General features: G+C 49.5%; 1 protein-coding gene across 1 annotated transcript in view; it reads right to left on the reverse strand.

The window, feature by feature from the left end:
- Positions 1–7640, reverse strand: part of CAPN2 (calpain 2) — a 65307-nt gene extending 57667 nt beyond the window's left edge. The window contains exons 1-2 of the mRNA XM_017869953.1: positions 6968–7640; positions 2043–2112 (exon numbers count right to left, since the gene is read on the reverse strand). Coding sequence (XP_017725442.1) covers positions 2043–2112; positions 6968–7204 — 307 coding nt within the window. The 5' untranslated portion in view covers positions 7205–7640. The remainder of the gene's footprint in view (positions 1–2042; positions 2113–6967) is intronic.
- Positions 7641–11188: the final 3548 nt, after the last annotated feature.

Raw genomic sequence — 11188 nt, forward strand, 5'->3', positions numbered from 1 at the left:
CACCCACCCACACACACACACCCACACACACACACGCACACACACACACACACACACACACACCCGAGAAATTACAGACTAGGTACTAAGAGATTTTTAAAAGGTTTACATTTTCATCTGGTTTATAATTCCCCTGGGAGGGGAATTTCTCCCAGGAATGTGAAGCTTTGCTGTCTCCTCTCCAAATGGCCCAGTGGTATTTACACAGGACTTAAATCATGTATTTGTTGCTTGAACTTTGGCCCTTAAGGTGTTGTTAAACTTTGAAGCAGTTGTTAGGCAGTTGCTGTGTTTCTTTCCAGATTCTCTCTCTCTCTCTTTTTTTCTTTTTTTTTGAGATGGAGTCTCGCTTTATCGCCCAGGCTGGAGTGCAGTGGTGTGATCTCCACTCACTGCAACCTCTGCCTCCTGGGTTCAAGCAATTCTCCTGCCTCAGCCTCCTGAGTAGCTGGGATTACAGGCACCCAGCACCACGTCCAGCTAATTTTTTTTTGTATTTTTAGTAGACACAGGGTTTCACCATGTTGGCCAGGCTGGTCTCTAACTCCTGACCTCAGGTGATCCGCCTGCCTCCGTCTCCCAGAGTGCTGGGATTACAGACGTGAGCCACTGCGCCCGGCTGTTTCTGGATTCTGTAAAGCCCCCAGGGTTGGTCAAAGTTTCCATCAATTCCATTTTCTCTAATGAATAGATTTTCCTGGAGGATCGGCCTTGGGTGCTCAAGGACCTCTATCTTCTGTCTTTTGTGGGGTGAGAAGAAAAGAAATGAAAAGAGTATTTTCTGCAGGTAAGAATGTGCTCTGGCATCTCAGGAATCTGTAGAGCCTGAGATCAGACAAGCTTTCCCACTCAGGTCATGTTCTCCCTCACAGTCTGTCTGTCCTAATGATTTACACAGATGCCCTGATATCCCTCAGGGCTAGAAAATTTTCCAGGTCCCCTCTTAGGGAGTATAGCTCAGGATTTAAACATACCCTGGGGTGAAGGGTACACTTTAGTTGTAGGAGGACCTCTGCATCCTCATCTGTGAAATGGGAATAATCACAGTGACTTAGAGATAAATATTAGCTGCTATTAGCTGGTATTAGGAGTATAGGAATAACAAAACCTCTGCTAGGTGGGTGAGGACAGGAGGTACAACTCTAGTTGATTGATTTTGTTACTGATGAACTTGCCTGGGGAGCCAGCCAGCTGACGCTGATGGCAGAAAATAGATTTTTGGTTTATCAGAGCAAAATAATTTCCTCCAGTAATTATAAGCCCGCATTTATTATGAGTAAAAGAACATTGAGGGTGGATTCTATGAGAATCTTAGATAACAGCCCCAGGCCCCATTGCTGGGACTTCCTAAAAGCTTTGGGAGTTTTCACACTAAAGGTGAAGAACCCTGTGGGTTCAAACCCTCAACAAGGACTATCTCCAGAAACAAATCTGAGCTTGGCTCCAGAAAGCAAGGTTTCGGACAATTCAGCTTCTTCGGTTAATTTTTACTTAAATGATCATTATAGCTGTGATACCACGGTGAGCTGGTCTTGCAAACACTGAAATGCCCTGGTACTTTAACTTCCTTCAGCAGTGAGCATTAGAGTTTCCTCTTCCCTCACACTGAGTCACCTTCCCTGGTCCCTGAACCTCAGAGAACTGATGTCTCAGTGCTGTCATTGGCCTGGGGGAGTCCTCTCACCTGGTCCTCTGCCCAGAGCCTATTTCATGAACCACTGGTAATACTGGCTCCAGGAGGTGCATACCAAGGCTCCAGGTGGCTGACATCCAGAAGCCCCCTGGTCCTCCCAGTGGCAGCATCTCTGTAACCTCGGCAACTAGCCCTGTGCAGGGGACACAGGAGGCCTCATTTGTGTGCCCCAGCATGGGGCTGAGGGTAGAAATATTGCCCCCTAGGGCCAAGAAATTCCATGGAGCTTCTGCAAATAGAAATTGCCAAGCTGCTCTGGAAAGGAGAGAAGCCACAGATTGTCCCTCATCTCTTCCACTCACAGCCTTACAGACAGGACCCCCCAGCTTGCTCTGAATCCTTCACTTACCCAGGGCTCCTTGGCAGATGTCTGTGCGGGTGGCTCCTCCAATGATAAATTGGGGGTCAGCGCAGATCTCCTGGGAACAAGACCCACAAAGTGCTGTTAGCCCCAGGCAGGTGCTTCTGCAGCTAGGATGCCTCCATTCTCAGTGGATCTTCTAACCCCTTCTCCTCTCTGGGGAAAGTGTGTCATCACAGTCAGAGCTCTGTGTCATGAGGTCCTTCTGACCCCTGCTTCCTGGGCCCTGATGGGTGGATGGGCGGTCCTGTCTGAGAAGGGCAGGCATTGGACCCTACACACTCTGGAATGCCTAGAGCCTCCTTCATTGTGCTGTTTCCCAGGGGCCACAGCAGCAAGTCCAGCCTTTTCTGCCAGACGTTGAGACCAACACACTCCAGAGCCACCCTATCCACTGGGCTAGCACTCTCTCTCCTCTGTTACTGCATGCAAGTTGTTTTGCTTGCATGAAATTCCTTCCTTTCCCAGTCTCTTCCCTCCTTTTCCATATTGCATCATACATTGAGGCTCACTGTCACCTCCTCTGTGAAGTCCTCCTTCCTAGTCCTTCCTAGTCCAATCCTCACTCATCCCTTTAAGTCTGAGTCCCAGAGTCTCTGGACTCTGCAATTTACTACTTAGGTACTACTCTGTCTTTCTAACACATGCCCTTTTGAGGGCAGGGGGGATCTAACGCTTTTGAATTATTCCATGGGGCCATGAAACTTAGAGCATCTATATATTCTGTACCTGCTTACATCAGAGACTGCGCTCAAAGCTTTATTGCATGGAATGGGTATTATCCCCCTTTTACAGATGAGGAAACAGCTCAAAAGGGTGAAGTGACGTGTCCAAAGTTAACACAGCTCACAGATAATAGACAGCACTGGCACTGGAACTTACTGATCAAATGCGCCAACTCTTTCTGCTCCTGCCCTGCCTCTAATTGATTTAGTACCAAGTGTCCAAGGGTGTTAAAATCTCTGGGGCCGTTGTCATGAGCAGCCTGATGGAAGCCAATCTTGAACACTTCTTAGCCCTTTCAGTAGCCCTCCGAGTGTGTTTCGATTCTGAACAGCCCCACCCAAAAGCCACAGAGGAAGTTGGGGCACAAACTTGGGCCTCTCTGGGCTCAGGCAACCTTGCCTTGAAGGAGCTGCTCCTGCGTCTCATGTCCACTTGGGCTGCACACGTCTGCCTCCACCCAATGGCGCTCGGCATGCCCACTCTGTCAAGCAGAAGTTTGCCTATGTGAGACTTGGATCTAGCCCCTGATCATCCTGGCTCAGATTGTGGGAGCTCTTCCGGAAGCACCGTCTGCCGCAGAGGACATTCCCTTCATGCCTCTGCCTTGTTGCTCTCTGCTCCTATTGGTTTTGGGGATGGCAGAGAGAATCAGAATGCTCTTCTGCTAAGGCAAAGGAAGCCAGGTTGGCCCAAGGCCTGTCAGCGAGCTCTTATCCAGCTGATGGAATAGATTGGGCTTGGTGCTGGGAGCCTGTTTATTATAAAGAATCACAGTGATAATCCTGTGTGTGCCAGGCACTTACCCCAGCAGGGTTTTTCCATTATACTTCAGAAACTTTCTAATGTCGTTAGCAGACTCTAGAGAAGTCCGAGTTCAGAGTGGTGCTGAGCAATGCTTCAGAAAACTGAAACTTGCGCACAGCATGTAGGGCATCGAATCAAATATGGGACTTACCAGTCAGTGAAAAGGGGTTGAGGATTTGGGCTTTGCTGCATATTCTGATAACCTGGGTTTAAATCCTGGCTCTGCCACTTATTATATAGGTCCTAGGACCCTGGAAAGTCACCTAATCTTTTGAAGCCTCAGTTTTTTCACCTGCAAAATGGGAACGATGAAAATACCCAACTCAGAGGATTGTTCTGAGTGTTAAATGAGATAATGATGTAAACATGCCCTGGCAAGCACTCCATAAATGTGATCTGTTATTATTACCGTTGAAGAAGTTGATGATAATAGTCACTGAACTTGGAGACAGGACATATGGGTTGGAGGCTGAGTTTGACCAGCTGAAGATAAGCAAGTGAGAAACCTCTCAGAGGTTTGATTTTCTTGGGGGAAACATAGGGGCTCACAATATCTGCCCTTGCTCCTAATGGACTGGTTGCTGGGAGGATCCGATGTGCCACCCGGATCATACCTGCTTTCTCCTCACTGTGCCCCTGCATGGCCCTTGGACCCCACTGGACTTACTGCTTTAATCCCCTTCCAGGTGCTGGAGCCACTCTTGCCAGTGTTGTGAAATCCTCTCTCCGAGGAAGAGCAGCTCCTCCTGCTGCAAGGCTAACCTGCTCCCCTCTCCTGCCCACAACCCATATTCTCACTTCCTCAGGGACCTTGTTTCACTGCCCCCTCCCTGCCTTTATCTTTAATCCCTTCCTCCTCGTGATTCAACATATGACACATTCAAGTTGTTCTCATATGAACAAAACAAAACAAAACAAAACAGGCTCTCAAAATCCACGTCCTGCTCTACCTATCAGTTCTCCTCTCTTCCCAGGGGCCCTTCTTAAATGAGTTGATCATGTTCTTCATTTCCAGTTCCTTTACTCTGGAGTCTATAACAATCTGGCTTCTACCCTCACCTTTCCATTGAAATTGCTCTGCTAAACTCACCAATGACCTGCTAGTGTTCAAATCCAGTGGAAACAATTGGGCTCCCCTTGCCTGACCTCAGCAGCATTTGAGAAGGTAGGATAGAGGCAGACAACGCAGCCATAAAGGGTAGGCTCAACATGCACAGACTACACACAGTCCTGGATCTATGGCCTATATCCACTTGACTCTGAGCAAGTATTTAACCTTCCCAAGCCTCAATTTCTTCAACTGGCAAATGGGGATCATAATAGTCACACTCTTCCTTGGTAGTGCAGTGCACAGCCCGCCTGCCCCAAGCAGTGGCCCTAGATCATCTCTAGACCTCTATATCCTCATCTGGAAGTCCCACAGGCATTTCCAACTGTTGAGGGACCTGTCTTTGTCACCTCACTAGCCTCAGAAGTAAGTCTTCAGAAGCAGAAACCATATGCATTGTGCCCAGCATATAGGAGGTATTCGAGAAATGCTTATTGAATGAACGAAAGAATAAGTGAATGAGTGTGAACTCACTGTGTAAACTGTAAAGTGCCATGCAAATGTAAAGTGAACACATTCTCTTGGTTTGCGTTTCATTTTTTTTTTTTTTACTTTTTTATAGAGACAAGTCTTACTGTGTTGCCCAGGCTGGTCTTGAACTCCTGGCTCAAGCGATCCTCCCACCTTGGCCTCCCATAGTGCTGGGATTACAGGCGTGAGGCACCAAGTCAGGTCAGTTTATCACTTTCGCAATCATAATTTCATCTGAGGCTCATTACAATCCTGCATCCATTCATTCTACAAACAGTCACTTCTTTTGTGTCACTGGTGTATCTCCTGAGCTCTCAGGACAGTGCCTGGCATGTAATAGGTGCTCAATCAATGTTGTTGAATGAATGAGTGAATGAATGAATGGATGAGTACTGTGAAAGGCATGGCTATGTGCTAGGCACTGGGGATATACTGGTAAATAATATACACATGATTCCTGCAGTTCAGTAGGAAGAACAAATACATGTGATTATATTTCTAAACTGTGACAATGCTATGAAGGAAATGAGTGGGGTGAGAGTTAGAGAATAACAAGGTGGGGAGGTGGCTGCTAAGAAGGGTCAGAAAATACCTCTTTGAGGAGGGAACATGTGACTAAGTTGGAAAGAATGAGAGTGAGCCACACTCCAGGTAAGAGCGTGCCTTGCTGGTGAGAAGGCCTCATGCAGGAAAGAACTGGCTCTTTGAGAGACTGAAAGGAGGCCAGGATGGCACGGCCTGGCGGGCCACGAAAGAGAGAAAATATCTAGGCAGGGTGTCTTATTTTAGATGAAGACATGGAGGCACAGAGAGTTTAGACGGCTCGCTCAAGGTCACCCAGCAGGTTAGCAAGAAGGTGAATCCAAGTGCTCTGAGTCTGGGCTAGGATGCTTCCTGCAGCCCTCGCTACCTATGAGCTGGATTTAGGGTAACAGAAGGTGACCTGGGAGGCTGCCCGGTGTGGAAGCAGAGCTGGAAGGCTTGTTCTCATAACAGGAATCTAGAAGTTGGACTTCAGGCAGGCTTCCCTAGGCGTGGTAGGGGAAGCCTGGGGAAGTCCCAAAGGAGGGGGTTCCCCGAGAAACGGAATGGACAAGTAGATTGGGGAGCACAAGTTGTCCCAGGGCCGGGAGGTCAGAGACCCTGGGGGACGGGATAATGGGGTCCGGAGGGCTCCTGGAGCTTTCCCCAGTGAGGATTCCCACCAGGCAAACCATGAGACACCTCCGTGTCCTGGGTTAATTACCAGTGTCGATGTTATGGGGAGGTATCGCTGGCTCCTCTTTGGAAAAATAAATGTAACCCCAGGGCTGCATGAGACTATCCTTAGTCACAAAATGACCAGGCTGTGGCCTGTCCCCCTCCACGAACAGACAGAACCCCAGCTGGAGACGGACTTTGTCTGGTGGATGTTGCCTCTCCCTTCCCTGCAGACCCGATTCCCCTCCTCTTCCAGGTCCCTGCTAGAGTTCAATTACAAGTTTCACCCCGGCCTCCTGTGTCACCCTGAGTTTTTGTGAAGTCCTAAATTGGCCTGCTAGTGGGATTTGAGTGCAGTGATTCGCCCCGACCCGCCCAGGAAAGCGTGGTGGGTGGAAGAGAGGGCAGGCCCCAAGAGTTCCCCCACGCTCGAAAGGAGTCCCGGCTCCGGCGGCGTGTAGGTGTCGCAGGCCTGCGGGGTCCTGGCTTGCGGCTTCCCCACTGCAGCACCCGGGCTGCCTCCCGCCCCAGCGCGCCGCGGGCCGGCTGCACCCCGCCCTGCCCGGGACCCCGCCCTGCCCGCGTCCTGCCGCGCGCTTCCTACCGTGGGTCGCTTCCACTCGATGCCCCGGGTTTTGCTGGAGTAGGGCCCCAACTCCTTGAAGCCTAGGGCCGAGGGGATGGCCGGGAAGGAGGGGTCCTGGAAGAGCGTCCCGGCCTCCAGGCACTCGTTCCGCAGCGCCTCATAGTCCTGGTTGAGGTACTTGATGGCCCTCTCGTGGGAGCCCAGCCCCTCGGCCGCCTCCCGGTCCTTCACCAGCTTGGCCGCGATGCCCGCCATGCTGCGGCCCCGGCGGCCGTGCTGCTCAGAGACAGGTCGGGCTGCTCAGAGACAGGTCGGGGTGACTCCGCGTTTCGCTCGGCTGGGGCGCGGACAGGGCCCGGCGCGCTGCTGCGGACGCTGCGGGCGCCGCGGCTGCGAGCGATGATTCACCGGAGGGAAGCGGCCCGGCCCGCGGGGTGTGGCCTCAGCCGCTCCCGGCCTGATGGGCTCCCGGCCCGGGACCAGGCCAGCCTGCGGCCTGCCGAGCGCCGGGACCGCCGCGACCCGGGGGCGGTGCTGCCATCTGCGGACAGCTCCCGGGATGGCGCGGCCTGGCGCCGGGAAGGCTCGCGAATCGCGGTCCAGAGTTGGGGCTCCCACCGGAACCCGAGGCCACCTTTGCAGTCAGTGGGGAGGAAGGCTGGGCGACACCGGAGGCTAGGGTAGTTGTGGCCGTCCAGAAAACACCCGGGGAGTTAGCAGAGGATCAGGTAGTGAAGTCGAGGAAACTAAATCAGCTGCCCTGAGCCTTGTGCTAAACACCGTATTAACGGCTCTGCATACATCATCTCATTCAGTCCTCCCAGCAACTCTGAAGAAGGCACTGATATTGTTCCCATCTTACAGATGAGAAAACTGAGCCTCAGAGAGGCTAAATGACTTCCCCAATGTGGCACAACAGTCACAGGCAGAACAGGGACTCTAAGCCACCGAGGCCTGTTGCAATCACGATGCTGCAGTTACCACTGCTCAGCTGTTTATTTGATTGCAGATGGGGTTGTTAGTTTTGGTCAGTAAGGCTGGGCGCGGTGGCTCAAGCCTGTAATCCCAACACTCTGGGAGGCTGGAGGCAGGTGGATCACCTGAGGTCAGGAGTTCGAGAGGTCAGGAGATCGAGACCAGCCTGGCCAACATGGTGAAACCCCGTCTCTACTAAAAATATGTTGTGGCAGGTGCCTGTGATCCCAGTTACTTGGGAGGCTGAGACAGGAGAATCGCTTGAACCCAGGAGGCAGAAGTTGCAGTGAGACGACATCGCGCCACTACACTCCAGCCTGGGTGACAAAGCAAAACTCCGTATCAAAAATAAAATAATATAATATAAAATAAAAAGATTTGGCCAATAAAACAACAGCCCTCCCAAATGTTTAATTTGAATTTCAGATAAACAACAGATACTTTTAAAGTTATGTAGGCCCCAAATATTGCATGGGCATACATACTTATACTAAAAGAAAATATGATTCATTGTTTATCTGAAACTCATATTTAACTGGTAGGATTAGTTGGGTTACTGTTGGGAGAGGGTTTAGAATAGTGCCTGTGTTACTGTTGGGAGAGGGTTTAGAATAGTGCCTAACTCCACTCTGTTGTGGAGTTAGGGTGTAGAGTCTCAGTTCACACACAGAGACATGGGTGCGTGCCAAGAAATGCAGATGGGAAGAAATTACCTCCTCTCCTTCTCTACAGTAGTAGGGAAGAATTTGGGTTTCACTGGAAAATTGTGCATGGTGTACAGCACTGGTTCTCAACTGGGGCAGTTGTGTCCCATATCCCACCCCAGGAGACATTTGGGAATGTCTGGAGATAGTTTTTATTGTCACAGTTAGGAGATGAGGTGCTACTGGCCTTTACTAAGTAGAAGTTAGGGATGCTGCTAAGCATCTTACAATGTCCGGGATAACTCTTGTGAACCCAGAAAACCTGAAACAGGTCTCAGTTAATTTAGATAGTTAATTTTGCCATGGTTGAAGATGCACACCTGTGACACAGGAAGTCCTGAGGACACGTGCCCAAGGTGGTTGGGGTGCAGCTTGGATTTATACATGTTAGGGAGGCAAGAGTCATCAGTCAAGTACATTTAAGAAATACATTGGTTTGGTTCAGAAAGGTAGGACAACTCAAAGTGAGGCCGGCGGGGGTGGGGGCCGGTGGTGGGGGCGGAGTTGGGGAAGTGGCTTACCCAGGATATGGGTAATTATTTTAACCCATGTTGCTGGTTAGGACCAAATTGGTTGGGTTTGCCTAAAGGCCTGGAGATCCAATAGGAAAGGAATGTTTTGTTTTGCACATAAGAGGTGGTGGAGGAAAAAGTTTTACTCACATAGAAAACTTTTAACTAGCAGGCTTCAGAGTGAACAGGCTGTAAAATGTTTCTTATCAGATCTAAAGTCTGCATTGATGTTCACACCGGAGAGGTATAATGAGGCATATCTGACCCCCCCTTTCCTTCATGGCCTGAAAATTTCAGGTAAAAATTTTAAGAGCCCCGACTAAGGAGGAACCATCCATTTAGATGGTCGGGGTGGGGGGGGTGCGGTGGGGCTTAGAATTTTATTTTTGGTTTACATTCTGCACCCAAAAGATGATCTAGTCCAAGACATCAGTCATGCAGAGGCTGAGAAACCCTGGTTTAGAGCATCCCCTTCCAGAAGATCTGGGTCTAGCCTTTTGTTGTGATTTTTTTTTTTTTTTTTTAGATGTAGTCTCCCCTGTCACCCAGGCTGGAGTGCAGTGACATGATCTCAACCATCTCAGCGAACGGCAACCTCTGCCTCCCAGGTTCCAGTGATTCTCCTGCCTCAGCCTCCCAAGTAGCTGGGATTACAGGTGCACACCACCACACCTGGCTAATTTTTTATATTTTTTGTACACATGGGGTTTCACCATGTTGGCCAGGCTGGTCTTGAATTACTGACCTCAGGTGATCCCCTTGCCTCTGCCTCCCAAAGTGCTGAGATTACAGGTGTGAGCCACCACACAGGCCCCTTTCATTGTTTTGAGTTATTTTGTAACTCTAAGTTATAGATAACTGTAGCAACGTACAGTTATCTAAGTAACTCTAAGTAAGTGATCTAAGTTGTAGATAACTGTAGCAAAATAATTTTCCTATGGATATGCAAATGCATTCTGTCCAGTAGAGGCCTACATTGCCCCTGTAGAGAGACTAGCTTTTGTCTAGTTGCATATTCAATTTCAATACTCTTTACATCATGTAAATTGTGCTGCTTTGGCTTCTCCTTTGAACCAGTTATAACATCCACCAGATTGCCTCATTTAATCAAGTTAAATGGACTCTTTTATATATATATTTTGAGATGGAGTTTCACTCTTGTTGCCCAGGCTGGAGTGCAATGGTGCAGTCTTGGCTCACCACAACCTCTGCCTCCCAGGTTCAAGCGATTCTCCTGCCTCAGCCTCCCGAATAGCTGGGATTGCAGGTGCCCGCCACCATGCCTGGCCAATTTTGTATTTTAGTAGAGACAGGGTTTCTCCATGTTGGTCAGGCTGGCCTCAAACTCCTGATCTCAGGTGATCCATCCACCTGTGCTTCCCAAGTGTGAGCCACTGTACTCCACTGAAATGGAATCTTTAAAATGTGTTTATTTTATACTAATATGAGAGCCGTGATTTTACCTTTTCTTAAAACAAGTATTTTGTCACTATTATTCCTCTGCCCCATCTATTCTTGTCTCTGACCATGTGTCCATAGTCGCCCATTACTTACCGCCTTTGCTTGACAAAACTTTGGTCAGACTTCTCTCTTTCCTACAGATTCCTGAACTCTGCTTGCCCCAAGCCTGAACAAGTACAAAGTGGAGTGTCCCTGCCAAGTCACCTCCCTGCCCAGCTTCTCCTGGGAATTGACTGAATACAACTAGATCCTTTTCCTGTCAGCTCCCACGGGTCATTTCCCCTCACTTGTCCAGCTTCCCCTCCAAAGAGTCTGCTTATCTCCACTTGCCCCTCCTTTACCCTAGAAAAGAAGAATCTTTTCTGTTTGATTCTGAGCTGCTTGTAGGTTCTCTGCATTGGAATTGTCTTTCTCTCTTTTTTCCCTCCCTCCCTCTGTTTCTTTCTTTCTCTCTCCCTTCCCTCCTTCCTTCCCTCCTTCCTTCCCTCCTTCCTTCCCTCCTTCCTTCCCTCCTTCCTTCCTTCCTTCCTTCCTTTCTTTCTTGCTTTATTTCTTTCTTTCTTTCTTTTTTTCTTCGTTTGTGCACG

The sequence above is a fragment of the Rhinopithecus bieti genome, unplaced genomic scaffold, assembly GCF_001698545.2.
Source record: "Rhinopithecus bieti isolate Rb0 unplaced genomic scaffold, ASM169854v2 scaffold_1673, whole genome shotgun sequence".
NCBI classification, from domain to species: Eukaryota; Metazoa; Chordata; class Mammalia; order Primates; family Cercopithecidae; genus Rhinopithecus; species Rhinopithecus bieti.